Raw genomic sequence first — 14,890 nt, forward strand, 5'->3', positions numbered from 1 at the left:
CACACCAGCTGGCAATGTCAATGCGCGTGGCTGGGTGTGTTACACACCAGCCAGGCAGTGGGGTTGGTGTGCGTGGCTGGGTGTGTCGCACACTAGTCAGATGGCGGTGTCGGTGTGCGTGGCTGGGCATGTCGCACACCGGCTGGCGGTGTTTGTGTGCATGGCTGGGCATGCTGCATGCCAGCCGGGCAGCGGTGTTGGTGTGCGTGAGTGGGCGTGTCACACACCAGCTGGCGGTGTTTGTGTGCGTGGCTGGGCGTGTCACACACCAGCTGGCGGTGTTTGTGTGCGTGGCTGGGCATGCTGCACGCCAGGCGGGCATGCTGCACGCCAGCTGGGCAGTGGTGTCCGTGTGCATGGCTGGGTGTGTCGCACACCAGCCGGTGGTGTCGGTGTGCGTGGCTGGGCGTGTCACACACCAGCCGGGCAGCGGTGTCGGTGTGCGTGGCTGGGCGTGTCACACACCGGCTGGCAGTGTCGGTGTGCATGGCTGGGCGTGTCGCACTCCAGCCGGGCAGCGGTATCGGTGTGCGTGGCTGGGCGTGTCACACACCAGCCGGCGGTGGCGGTGTGCGTGGCTGGGCGTGTCGCACACCGGCTGGCGGTGGCGGTATCGGTGTGCGTGGCTGGGCGTGTCACACACCAGCCGGCGGTGGCGGTGTGCGTGGCTGGGCGTGTCGCACACCGGCTGGCGGTGGCGGTGCGCGTGGCTGGGCGTTACACACCAGCCGGCGGTGGCGGTGCGCGTGCCTGGGCGTTACACACCAGCCGGCGCTGTCCGCGCTGCCCACTAGAGGGCGCCGCAGCAGCCGCGCCGCCTGCGCTCGCGGGCGGGCCCAGTCCGTCACCCAGGCCTGGCGAAATGGCGGCGAGGCGGTTGCTGAGCCGAGCCCTGCGGCTGCTCTGCGCTCCGGGAGCCCGGCCGCCCGCCAGGTGAGCGCTCCCGGGGCCCCGGTCTGGGGAAACCCCGAGCCCCGCTGGGCGGGAGAGCGGCTGGGGGGCTCCGGCAGCGAATCAACGGAGGGTGCTGGCACCCCGGGCTCTGTGTGTGTGTACGTGTCTAGTGTGCTCTGTGTCTAGTGTGTGTGCGCTCTTGGTGTGTGTAGTGTGCTCTGTGTGTACTCTGCACAGTGTGTCTAGCCTGTGTATACACACAGTACAGTGTTCTGTGTGTGTAGTGTGTACAGTGTGCTCTGTGTACAGCGTGCATGCTATTTGTGTATAATGTGTACTGTCTGTACAGAGTGTTCTGTGTGTAGTGTCTGCGCTATTTGTGTGTACAGTGTGCTCTGTGTATTATGTACAGTGTGTGTGTGTGCACTGTGTGTGTAGCATGTACAGTCTCAGTGCAACAAGACCCACACGGGGGGTTTTGAGCAATACCATAAATAATGGTATATTAATGGACATCATAATGCCAGGGAGCTAGGCTCCCCCAGATTTTGGACAGGTTTGGATCAAGGTTTGTATTGGGGTGATCTGGGCTCCCCCTGGTTTTGGATGGGTTTGGATCAGGCTTTGGCTATGGCCCAGCTGTGAAGTCCCCATCCAAACACAAACTTGCCCTAAGTTTGGGAGTGCTCAGGTCTCAGCTCTCCTCCTAATGGTGCCTGCTTGTTTTGTGCCCCTCTCTCCCATTCTCTGTCACACCCATTTCTTAGGGCTTGTCTACTCTTGAAGGTTAATTTGGATTAAGGTAGGGGTGTGAATTTTAACAGGCTCTCTGGGATAACTCCCATGTGAAGGCAGTTCTTTAGAAGGAAAGTAGGTGTGACCTTTGTTCCAGATACTGCCAGCATGGCAATTTCAGATAATGACAAAGCTACACCCAAGCAAACTTTGTTGTTTTCGTAGTCAGAATTAGATCATGAGGTCTCATCATAAGATCTTGCAAGAAGCTCATGTCCCCAAGTTATTTGATGAGATTATTATTTCTATCATTAAACTCTTGAGTGTGTCCACCTTGCACTCTGCACACACTACACATGTCTAAAAGCAAAGAATTTAAAAAATACATTCAGTATATCTTTAAAGTTGAAAATGTAGTTGTGGGTAACACACCAACATCTCCTTTTATTTTAAAGTTTTGTGATTTAGGCTTATAGAAGAGAGGAAAAGACCTGTTAGATCTTTGAGACCATCCCATGACCTTGCAGAATACAGCCTCTGTCCCCCAGCATGACTCCCCAGAGGTGTGTGTGTGTGTGTGGGGGTAGTTTAAAAAATGTAACCCTATAGTTTTAGTGGGGTTTTTTTGGTTAAGGTATGTATGTGTGTGTATAAGGTTGAGGTGTATTTATTTTGTGTCTGGGGAAAAAAATACAAAATATAGAATAAATTGATTGCAGTAACATCTTGCGTACAAATCTCATTACAATAATATGTATACTACCTCCTGCATTCCAAATCCTGTGTAAGGCTTGAAACCAATGTCAGGATGAATCACTGCATTACAGATTGGTCAATAAGGGCATGATCCTACAAACACCACTGAATGTCGTGCTTGAGAGGTGTGTGACTGCACAATCGTGAGCACCATGCTTGGTAATAAATGTTTGGAGGGTTGAGCCCAAGGTGAACAAAGTAGTCTGCATCGGCGAGTCCATTCTGCTAATTGTAGCTTGCTTTTATTTATGCAGCTCCTAGTGTACGGCGGCATTTGTACTTAAAAAGAATCACAGCATTAAAATACAGAACTTCACTTCAGCCATTTGACAAATAAACCTTTCTTGTGAAAGCAGCAAGATTTCTTTTTTTTTTTAAACTGTGTAAGTTAGCAAGACTGTACTGTAAAACAAGATACTGACCAAAAAGGAAAAACTCAAAAGAGAGACTAATTCATGGGATAACTACTATAAAGTGATGTCTTCAAGATAAAAATCTTATCCATATTCTTTGGAGGGACCTTTATGATTTTGGTCATTTAACCACCAGATATTGCTGTTAGCCTCTCCCTGACTATTTTTTAAAATATGCAGTGTTGTTCTAGTGCTTTGGTCCCAGAGTATTTGAGAGACAAGGTGGGTGAGGTAATATCTTTTATTGGACCTACTTCTGTTGGTGACAGAGACAAACTTTCAAGCTACAGGGAGCTCTTTGGATCTGGGAAAGGTACTCAGAATGTCACAGCGAAATACAAGGTTTAAATAGATTGTTTAGCATAGGTAGTTAGCACAGAGTCTAAGGCAGGGGTTCTCAACCTTTTTCTTTCTGAGTCCTCTCTCCCTCCCCCACACATGCTATAAAAACTTCACAGCCCACAACAACTGGTTTTTTGCATATAAAAACCAGGGCCTGTGTTACGGGGTAGGAAGCAGGGCAATTGCTCCCCTCTCCCCCCCATGAAGCTAAATTGCTCAGGCTTTGGCTTCAGCCCCGGGTGATGGGGCTCAAGGCCTCTGGCTTCAGACCCATGTGGTGGAGCTTCAGCTTTCTGACCTGGGCCCCAGTGAGTCTAATGCTGGCCCTGCTTGGCGGACCCCTGAAACCTGCTCACGGCCCCCCCAGGGGGCCCTGGTTGAGAACCACTGGTCTAAGGGACCGTTCAAGGTGGACTGCCCCATTAACACCTCTGCAGTCATAGGACAAAAGGGAGGGAGGGTAGTGGGTTACAGATTATTGTAATAAGCCATAAATCCAGTGTGTCTGTTCAGTCCATGAAATTTTAGTATCTAGCAGAGTTATGAATTTAAGCCCTCAGGCTCATCTTTTGAAAGTGTTGTGTAGGTTTCCTTTGAGACGAGGACTGACAGGTCAGATATAGAGTGATCACTTTGTGAAAAGTGTTAACCCATAGGTGATAGGGTGTGTTTGTCTTTTATAATTTTCCTATGTGAGTTCATTTGAGAACATAGTGATTATCTGATTCATCCACGTAGTTGTTATTAGGACATTTACTGTGATGGGTGAGGTATACCATGTGTTGCGATAGGCATGTGTAGGATCCATGGATCTTGAAAGGTGTATCGGGAGTGGGTGTTGATCATTGTAGCAGTGGAGATATGTCTGCAGGTTTTGCTTCTGTTGTTCTGCCAGGGTCTGGTGCCACTTTGAGTTGATGGGTCCCGGTCTATGGGGAGCTTGCTTCTGATGATGAGCGCTTGGGGAGGTTGGGCAGGGGGTTGTTTCCTCTCTAATAACACCTCATAACAACTATGTGGGTGAAACCAGACACTCACCATGCCCTTAAGTGAGCTCACAAAAGAGCATAAGAGACAAAAACACCTTGTATTTAGCTCTGAGTACCTTTCCCAGACGGGAAGAAGAGTTCTGTGTCGCTCAAAAACTTGTTTCTCTTTCCAGCATAAGTTGGTCCAATAAAAGATCTTTCCTCACCCACTTTGTGTGTCTACTTTTTATGTATTTGTGGTTGTGGGTTTATCTGTTGAGGTTTAGAGCTGTTTCATTTTTATCTTTTTAAAAAGATGATGTGTCTTATTTGTAGAGCTCTGTTTATCAGAGAGGGTGGAGGGGATGGCTCCTGCTGCACAACCCAACTAGACTCATAGACTTTAAGGTCAGAAGGGACCATCATGATCATCTAGTCTGACCTCCTGCACATTGCAGGTCACAACCTCACCTGCTCCTGTAATAGACCCCTCACCTCTGGCTGAATTACTGAAGTCTTCAAATCGTGGTTTAAAGACTTCAAGTTACAGAGAATCCACCATTTACACTAGTTTAAACCTGCAAGTGACCTGTGCCCCATGCTGCAGAGAAAGGCAAAAAAAACCCAAACCCCGGGGTCTCTGCCAATCTGACCCCAAGAAAAATTCCTTCCCAACCCCAGATAGGATGATCAGTTAGACCCTGAGCATGAGTGGCAAAAGAAGCAGCAGAGTTTCACTGTTTAGTTTTATTTGTATTTTTTTTTTGAAGGATGATGGTATTGATTGAATTTGAAAGTGAGGGACAACTGCTGCTGGACCTTAGCCCTGCGTCAGTGTGTTTTTTGGAATGGTTCATTCAAGCCTGTCTCTGCAGCTGTGCCGAATGCATGTCACAGTTGACCTGAAACACCTCTTGCTGTACCGAGCTTGGTGTTTTTTTTCTGGTTGTCAATCATGTCAAGTTGCATAATGGACAAATGTCCATGTCTCTTAGGCTTCCGCATTGAAAATTTATAAACAGAATGATATGCCAGTTTGCCTGCAATACCAGGAGACTGGACTCGATGACCCAGGAGTTCCCTTCTGTTCCTATGTTCCTTTGGAAGGCCAGTGCCATTCATTGTGCCCACAAGTATTTGACCAAGATAGGCATTTACTGTTTAAAAATGTGTTAGGTAGCACTCCTTACAAGTGCTCTGGCTATCTCTCTTTAGGTATCTGCAGACTGAAAATCATGAGTTGGTACGTCAAGAAACGTCTTCTGCTAAAACGTTAATGGATATTGGAACTCGAAGGATCTTCTCTTCGGATCATGATATCTTCAGGGAAAGTGTGAGGAAATTCTTCCAGGAAGCAGTGCTTCCTTATCATGCAGAGTAAGATATGGTTTGGATATTTTATGTTACCTACTAATTCCAGGCTGTTTCACAGAACTCTCTGGGAATTATGTTCTGAGTATAACAAGCAAACTGTAGAGTTTATTTTACTGTTTAAAAAATTGTATTAAGGCTTGTATATAATATATCTTGGTTTGCATATCTCCTACAAGGAAAAAAGTACATGGTTATTTACAGAACCAGTTTCTCCCAGTTTCTTTTCCACACCTCTTTGCTCAGCTCAGCTCCCCCCTCCCCCTGATTGATCTAACCTATCATCTCTTTGCTTCTGCTGCTTGCTTTATATATCACATATGTCCCCCTGTTTTCAATGCTTGCATCCGAAGAAGTGGGTATTCACCCACGAAAGCTCATGCTGCAAAACTTCTGTTAGTCTATAAGGTGCCACAGGATTCTTTAATGGTTATATTTGTAAAGCAAACCAAAAAAAGCACTTTCTGTATTTCTCATGAAAGGATGCCAGGTTGATTAGCTAGGAGCTCATTATTTACAGGAGCAAATGCAGCACAGACAGTAAAATGCAAACTTCTGTAGAAGTTTGCCTTGCCTCTAGGGATGAAAATGTAGTTTAATCTCTTTGTTAGCTTTGCTGAGGATCTCAGAATTATCACTGTTTATTATTTGCATTGTAGTAGTGCTTAGGAGTCCCAATCATGGACCAGGATCCTAGGCACTGTACAGACCCAGAACAAGAAGGTGGCTTCTTCCAAAGAGTTTACAATCTAAAGGTGTTAGTTGTGTTGGTTTTTATATTGTGGATATCTGTTCCCTGAAAAGTGGACTTAACGGTTGGTATATACACAAACTTGCCCCCAAAACAGCTAACTCGGTTTTAATTCACTTCTTTTATTTCTGTGCTAGTCTGTGTGTGGGCACTCTTACTTCAGAGTAAAAGTGTTCTATTCTGACTGAGTTAAAGTGGTGTTTGTGGTGGTGTTTTAATAGCTAAATTAAAATAGGATCAAGTTGGTTAAAACAACAACAACCCTGTTTTAGCTCAGTAAAAATAGGACACTTTTAGTTGAAATAAGTGTCTACACACGCACATTATAACAAAATATGTGTATTAAAAGAGATTTAGTTATTTCAGTGCAATTTTGTGTGTAGACTAGTACTAAAATTAGCTCTTCTAGAGGTCACAGCTGAGACACCAGATGGTAATGATTTTGCATTGCTCCCAGCCAGGGTTGGAACAGCAGTCTAGAAGTGAAAGATTTCAGTTACCAGTCCCCTGATCTGTTCATCCCCCTGACACCATTGCTATATTTGGTGTAGCTAGCTTGTTTCAGGCACAATCCTTAGCGTATTTTTGTTTTGTAATCTCCTAGTACAAATTCCGGTTTTGAAACCCATTTTTTTGTTGAAGAGTTATGGTTGTCATTCTACATCTAGGAGAGCAGCTTCATTTCATAATTAATTTCAAGATAATCGAGACTCAGCACGTTAATATCAAACAATTGTTTTTAATTCTGGTAGTGAGGGTAATGAGATGAAATACTGTATGGTGTTCTTCCACTTAAATTTAGCCAGTTAGCCCAGAAGGGTAGCTGTACTTCAGATATGGTGATTGTTCTTTCTAGAGCTACAGTGCATGTCTACAAAACCATATATTATCCCATTCTCCAATAAGGACCATCTTCTAACTAAAGATTTAAGCAACTGTATTAGTTCTGGACTGGGAAAGCAAACAATAAAAAGGTGAATTTAATATATTTCACCTTTTTACATTTATTCCATCCCTTCCCTCTTCTCTCTTCAACTCCTCCACCTGGAACTTCTCTCTTATGTCTGTAATAATTGTTCTGTTTCTGTACAATCTCCAGAAGATAAACATGAGAGAGAATGCTACAAACTTTCACAACCAATTATTATTTATTTGTATTACCATAGCACCAAGGGGCCTTACGCATAGACCAGGATCTCACTGAGATAAGCCCTGTACAAACACAAACAAACAAAAAGATGATAAATTGGAGAGAGTCCAGCGGAGGGCAACAAAAATGATTAGGGGGCTGGAGCACATGACTTATGAGGAGAGGCTGAGGGAACTGGGATTGTTTAGTCTGCAGAAGAGAAGAATGAGGGGGGATTTGATAGCTGCTTTCAACTACCTGAAAGGGGGTTCCAAAGAGGATGGATCTAGACTGTTCTCAGTGGTAGAAGATGACAGAACAAGGAGTAATGGTCTCAAGTTGCAGAGGGGGAGGTTTAGGTTGGACATTAGGAAAAACTTTTTCACTAGTAGGGTGGTGAAGAACTGGAATGGGTTACCTAGGGAGGTGGTGGAATCTCCTTCCTTAGAGGTTTTTAAGGTCAGGCTTGACAAAGCCCTGGCTGGGATGATTTAGTTGGATTTGGTCCTGCTTTTAGCAGGGGGTTGGACTAGATGACCTCCTGAGGTCCCTTCCAACCCTGAGATTCTATGATTCTATGATCCCTTCCCTTGGGGCTTAATATAGTTCTCTTCTTCCATTTATAGTTACTGGGCAATGCCATTCAACCAAACCGAATAGAGACTATAAAACACTTTCAACTTAAAATCATTCTTGTGTCTGAAATAATTTCCACTTCTTACTGTTATAAGTAAGACTTATTGCTACTATAACTGAAAGAGATTAGAAGAAAGATTTTTTTTAAATTTACTTTGTACGTTTGAGAGTGCTTTATGGGTAGTCACGTTCCCCTTCTCTGTAAAGTCAGTCAGTTTCCTTCTGTTGGTAGCATGGGTCTTTTCACACAGCAACAAGGGAAAGAGAAACACTTATAAAATAGGAAAATGTCTGTAAAGCCAAACAAAACAGAAAAAAAATAGCCCTGGAATTATGGCAGGTGTAGAACCTGACCCTACTTTAATTATTTTTTGCAGCTGACTAGATTTCAAGGTGACAATGTCCCTTTAAAACTTATATGCCAATCCCTGTAACCTTCAGCTATTATTAATTGCTTATGTAAAACTATAGATGCACATGGCACTTTCCAGTAGTGTAATAATGAATTAGTGATCTGGAAAATGGGGTGAACAGTTAGTGGCAAAGTTTGCAGACAATACAAAAATTATTCAAGTCCAAAGCAGACTGTGAGGAGTTAGAGGGATCTCACAAAACTGGGTGGCTGAACAACAAAATGGCATATGAAATTCAGAGTTAAGTGCAAAGTAATGCACACTGGGGTAAAAATAATCCCAACTATGGATATTAATGGATTCTATATTAGCTGTTGCCACCCAAGAAAAAGATCTTGGAGTCACCTTGGATAGTTCTCTGAAAACTTCCAGTCAATGTGCAGCAGTGGTCAAAAAGGCAACAGTATGTTAGTAACTATTAGGAGAGGGATAGAAAATAAGACAAAATATAATACCACTATATAAATCCATGGTGTACCCACACTTTGAATACTGTATCCAGTTCTGGTCACCTCATCTCAAAAAAGATATAGTGGAACTGGAAAAGGTTCAGAGAAGGGCAACAAAGATGATCAAGGGTATGGAATGGCTTCCGTATGAGAAGAGACTATAAAGATAAGGACTAGTCAGCTTAGAAGAGGGATGACGGGAGGTGAGGTATGATAGAAGTCTGTAAAATCATGAAGAATGTGGGAAAAGTGTATAGAGAAGTTTTATTTCATACAATACAAAAACCAGTCATCACCTGATGAAATTAATAGACAGCTGATTTAGTGCAAACAAGAAAGTACTTTTTTTACACAAGGCACAACTAACCTGTGGAATTTACTTACATGGGCTGTTGTGATGGGCAAAAGTGTAACATGGTTCAGAAAGAAGTTCCTGGAGGATAGATCCATCAATGGCCAAGATGGGTAGGGATGCAGCCTTAAACGTCTCACTGTCAGAAGCCAGGAGTGGAAATCAGGTGTGGATCACTCCATAATTGCCCTGTTCAGTACATTCCCGTTGAATTTCTGGTACAGGCTTCTGTCGGAGACTGGATACTGGGTGAGATGCATCATGGTCTGACCCAGTATGGTAGCTTTTATGTTCTTAATATACAAAGTCTCTGCCCTGAAGAGCTTAGTGTCAGATTTTCAAAAGCATCTTGTAGTAGGAAGAGAGCCCGAGACATAAGCCCTTGTATCAGAGACCTGGTATGAGGCAGGACGCGCTCACAGAATTTGGCAACAGGGCTGATATTGCAAAAATATACATTCCTAAGAAGTGCTAGTCACAAAGTACTCATGCAAACACATCCTGCTATCAAGTGGTACCAGAACATCCCAATATCAAGTATGGTACAAAAACATTCCCCAAGGATAACAGGAACACACTGACTGCTCCTAAGAGATAAGATCAGGATAACAGTACGAAATAAAACTGTTTTGATTGAACCATCATGTACAAGGTAATGGGTAATAACTAGCCATGTCCCAGGGAAGTAAGTAACTATGTCGGAGGAGCAGTACTAACTTGTTTGTATTGGGGTATAAAGATGTATCTCAGAGGGAGTATCTTTGTCTGGCCTAGGGAGGAATGGAAAGTCCCGCCGTTCACTGAGCTGGTCCATTGTTACGGGCATACGTGTATTAGTGGTCTGGTGGAGTCTGCAGGATACTAGTACCAGGCTTCGTTGACAATAAGCCTGGCTGGGTGCCTTTGTCCCTTAACTGATCTTGTGCCCATTGGGAGGTTTGCTCGAGGTCTGCCGTGCCAGCTGTCTGCGCAGGGCCGGTGCAACACACAAAGAAAACACACACATGCAGCCGAACATCTATCAACATCTAATCACACACTAAGTGACTTAGGACTATTAGTTTTCAAAGGCTGTGTCTTCACTGGGGAAAAAAGTGCATTCATAATTCAGGCTAGCTAATGCGTGGTAAAATCCTAGGGAAGACAAGGCAGTAGATAAATTTTACACAAGGTAAAGACTTGTCTTCCCTAGGATTTTACCTCAGGTTAGTAACATCCTCCTCCTCCCCCCCCCCCCCTCGGAATATAAGGCCAATTGGACTTGTGCACCTGCAGCATTTAGACGCTTTTGAAAAATCCGACTAAAGGAACAAATGGGTTTAATGGTAACACATAGTGAGTGGCTGGGCAGACATGGAGGGGCGAGTGTGTATGTTAGCAAACACAGGCTTTGTGGAAGACATGATTTTTTTAGGGCTGATTGGGAGTATGAGAACTCATCGCAAATGTTGCTTGGAAGGCATGGAGTTCGGAGTGAATGGAAAAACACGGGGAGTGTTTGGGAGAGAAACTTACATGAGCTATCTGAGGTGGGAGTGGGATTGAGGAGAAGTTTTAACTTCCTGGATAAAGAGCCAGTGGGACAGCCCACCTGTGCGTGTCTCTCTAAGGCAGTGATCCCCAAACTTTTTACCTTGCACTACCCCCCCCCCCCCATAATGTGATCTGTCTCTCCTCATAGAGACGTGGTTGCGAGCTGCAGCTTGGAGTGGGGCTGCGGCTGGTCCGGGGGCCAGGGCCTGGGCTGGGGGCCGAGGCTGGGGTCTGGAGTGGAGTCGTGGTTGGGGTCCGTGGCCGGGAGCCATAGCCGCGGCTGGGCACTGGACAGCAGCTGGGAGCTAGGGGTCAGGGCCAGGAGTGGGGCTGGGGCAGTGTGGGGCTGGGTGGCACTCCCCCCGCTCCCTGTGGGGCCTGGCTCTACCCTGCCACACACCCCTGAATGTTCCTCCATTCGTCATGGTTTGGAGATCTCTGCTCTAAGGACTCATGTATTCGCTCTCAATGAAGAACATAAGAACATAAGAAAGGCCGTACCGGGTCAGACCAAAGGTCCATCTAGCCCAGTATCTGTCTACCGACAGTGGCCAATGCCAGGTGCCCCTGAAGGAGTGAACCTAACAGGCAATGATCAAGTGATCTCTCTCCTGCCATCCATCTCCATCCTCTGACGAACAGAGGCTAGGGACACCATTCTTACCCATCCTGGCTAATAGCCATTTATGGACTTAGCCACCATGAATTTATCCAGTCCCCTTTTAAACATTGTTATAGTCCTAGCCTTCACAACCTCCTCAGGTAAGGAGTTCCACAAGTTGACTGTGCGCTGCGTGAAGAAGAACTTCCTTTTATTTGTTTTAAACCTGCTGCCTATTAATTTCATTTGGTGACCCCTAGTTCTTGTATTATGGGAATAAGTAAATAACTTTTCCTTATCCACTTTCTCAACATCACTCATGATTTTATATACCTCTATCATGTCCCCCCTTAGTCTTCTCTTTTCCAAACTGAAGAGTCCTAGCCTCTTTAATCTTTCCTCATATGGGACCCTCTCTAAACCCCTAATCATTTTAGTTGCTCTTTTCTGAACCTTTTCTAGTGCTAGAATATCTTTTTGAGGTGAGGAGACCACATCTGTACACAGTATTCGAGATGTGGGCGTACCATGGATTTATATAAGGGCAATAATATATTCTCAGTCTTATTCTCTATCCGCTTTTAATGATTCCTAACATCCTGTTTGCTTTTTGACCGCCTCTGCACACTGCGTGGACATCTTCAGAGAACTATCCACGATAACTCCAAGATCTTTTTCCTGACTCGTTGTAGCTAAATTAGCCCCCATCATGTTGTATGTATAGTTGGGGTTATTTTTTCCAATGTGCATTACTTTACATTTATCCACATTAAATTTCATTTGCCATTTTGTTGCCCAATCACTTAGTTTTGTGAGATCTTTTTGAAGTTCTTCACAATCTGCTTTGGTCTTAACTATCTTGAGTAGTTTAGTATCATCTGCAAACTTTGCTACCTCACTGTTTACCCCTTTCTCCAGATCATTTATGAATAAATTGAATAGGATTGGTCCTAGGACTGACCCTTGGGGAACACCACTAGTTACCCCTCTCCATTCTGAGAATTTACCATTAATTCCTACCCTTTGTTCCCTGTCCTTTAACCAGTTCTCAATCCATGAAAGGACCTTTCCTTTTATCCCATGACAGCTTAATTTACGTAAGAGCCTTTGGTGAGGGACCTTGTCAAAGGCTTTCTGGAAATCTAAGTACACTATGTCCATCAGATCCCCCTTGTCCACATGTTTGTTGATCCCTTCAAAGAACTCTAATAGATTAGTAAGACACAATTTCCCTTTACAGAAACCATGTTGACTATTGCTCAAGAGTTTGTTTTTCTATGTGTCTGACAATTTTATTCTTTACTATTGTTTCAACTAATTTGCCCGGTACCGACGTTAGACTTACCGGTCTGTAATTGCCGGGATCACCCCTAGAGCCCTTTTTAAATATTGGCGTTACATTAGCTAACTTCCAGTCATTGGGTACCGAAGCCGATTTAAAGGACAGGTTACAAACCTTAGTTAATAGTTCCGCAACTTCACATTTTAGTTCTTTCAGAACTCTTGGGTGAATGCCATCTGGTCCCGGTGACTTGTTAATGTTGAGTTTATCAATTAATTCCAAAACCTCCTCTAGTGATACTTCAATCTGTGACAGTTCCTCAGATTTGTCACCTACAAAAGCCAGCTCAGGTTTGGGAATCTCCCTAACATCCTCAGCCGTGAAGACTGAAGCAAAGAATCCATTTAGTTTCTCCGCAATGACTTTATCATCTTTAAGCGCTCCTTTTGTATTTTCATCGTCAAGGGGTGCTTGACGTACTGCTTGACGTACCTGCTTCTGATGTACTTAAAAAACATTTTGTTATTACCTTTGGAGTTTTTGGCTAGCCGTTCTTCAAACTCCTCTTTGGCTTTTCTTATTACACTCTTGCACTTAAGTTGGCAGTGTTTGTGCTCCTTTCTATTTGCCTCACTAGGATTTGACTTCCACTTTTTAAAGGAAGTCTTTTTATCTCTCACTGCTTCTTTTACATGGTTGTTAAGCCACGGTGGCTCTTTTTTAGTTCTTTTACTGTTTTTCTTAATTTGGGGTATACATTGAAGTTGGGCCTCTATTATGGTGTCTTTAAAAAGGGCCCACACAACTTGCAGGGATTTCACTTTAGTCACTGTACCTTTTAACTTTTGTCTAACTAACCCCCTCATTTTTGTATAGTTCCCCTTTTGAAATTAAAGGCCACAGTGTTAGGCAGTTGAGATGTTCTTCCCACCACAGGGATGTTGAATGCTATTGTATTATGGTCACTATTTCCAAGCGGTCCTGCTATAGTTACCTCTTGGACCAGCTCCTGCGCTCCACTCAGGATTAAATCTAGAGTCGCCTCTCCCCTTGTGGGTTCCCGTACCAGCTGCTCCATGAAGCAGTCATTTAAAGTATCAAGAAATTTTATCTCTGCATTTCGTCCTGAAGTGAAATGTTCCCAGTCAATATGGGGATAATTGAAATCCCCCACTATTATTGGGTTCTTAATTTTGATAGCCTCTCTAATTTCCCTTAGCATTTCATCATCACTATTACTGTCCTGGTCAGGTGGTCGATAATAGATCCCTACTGTTATATTTTTACTAGAGCATGAAATTTCTATCCATAGAGACTCTATGGAACCTGTGGATTTGCTTAAGATTTTTACTTCATTTGAATCTACACTTTCTTTAACATATAGTGCCACTCCTCCCCCTGCACGGCCTGTTCTGTCCTTCCGATATATTTTGTACCCCGGAATGATTGTGTCCCATTGATTGCTCTCAGTCCACCAGGTTTCTGTGATGCCTATTATATCTATATCCTCCTTTATCACAAGATGGGTTCATCCTTCAAATATAAGCTAATAATCCAAGGAAAAGTATCTTCCAAAGAAGTAGGAAGGTGTGGATCTCATTAAGTCTTCTAGCACATGCAATGTTTTATAGTGTAATATATCTTGCTATTGCAAAACTCTGTTTCTTTGATACAATTTCTAGTACTTTCTTAAATTGCTTGCTCAGTGAAGTGTCTGTTGCTTACACTTTACATCCATTTCAGTTGCAGCTGATAAAAGGCCTCCAAACTAGTCTGTGTGACTGAAAAGATGAGCCTTGCACTGCATCCTGAAGGCCATCCAACTCTGGCTCTAGCAGACAGCCTGAGGGAGAAAGTTCCACAGATAGGGAACTTCTGCCATGAGTCTCTAATTCTCCTTCCGAGTTAAAATCTAAGGACTATCACCAGAAGCTCCTCTGCTGTCAATTTATCAAAGTGCCACAAAAATCAACTCATCTTTGGTAGTATTCCAAAAGTTATCAGGTATAAAGGTTAAGGAAATTGCAGGTTATACATTGGAAGCAGAAGTTAGCTTTTTACCACCTACCATACTGCATGTAATTCAGTGGTGGCAACTTAATCATTGATGCATAGACTTGGCAACTATGGATCCTAAGTACGTTGCATGAGTCCAAGAAGCCTACCTCTCCCCAGCTGGCAAAATACACATGCCTGTTTTATGTTACCTCATGTATTCTGGTTGGTTTCTGAGACTGAAAGTCTTATTCTTAAGCACTGAAACTT

General features: G+C 43.9%; 1 protein-coding gene across 2 annotated transcripts in view; it reads left to right on the top strand.

The window, feature by feature from the left end:
- Positions 1-788: 788 nt before the first annotated feature.
- Positions 789-14,890, top strand: part of ACADL (acyl-CoA dehydrogenase long chain) — a 34,370-nt gene continuing 20,268 nt past the window's right edge. Inside the window, exons 1-2 of one of the 2 annotated variants that reach the window (XM_039494674.1) lie at positions 789-933; positions 5,324-5,485. In XM_039494674.1, coding sequence (XP_039350608.1) covers positions 863-933; positions 5,324-5,485 — 233 coding nt within the window. In that variant the 5' untranslated portion in view covers positions 789-862. Of the gene's footprint in view, positions 934-2,163; positions 2,193-5,323; positions 5,486-14,890 lie in introns of those variants that run through there. The other variant, XM_039494675.1, reaches the window with a different exon arrangement.

The sequence above is a fragment of the Mauremys reevesii genome, linkage group 11 (genome assembly GCF_016161935.1).
Source record: "Mauremys reevesii isolate NIE-2019 linkage group 11, ASM1616193v1, whole genome shotgun sequence".
NCBI classification, from domain to species: domain Eukaryota; kingdom Metazoa; phylum Chordata; order Testudines; family Geoemydidae; genus Mauremys; species Mauremys reevesii.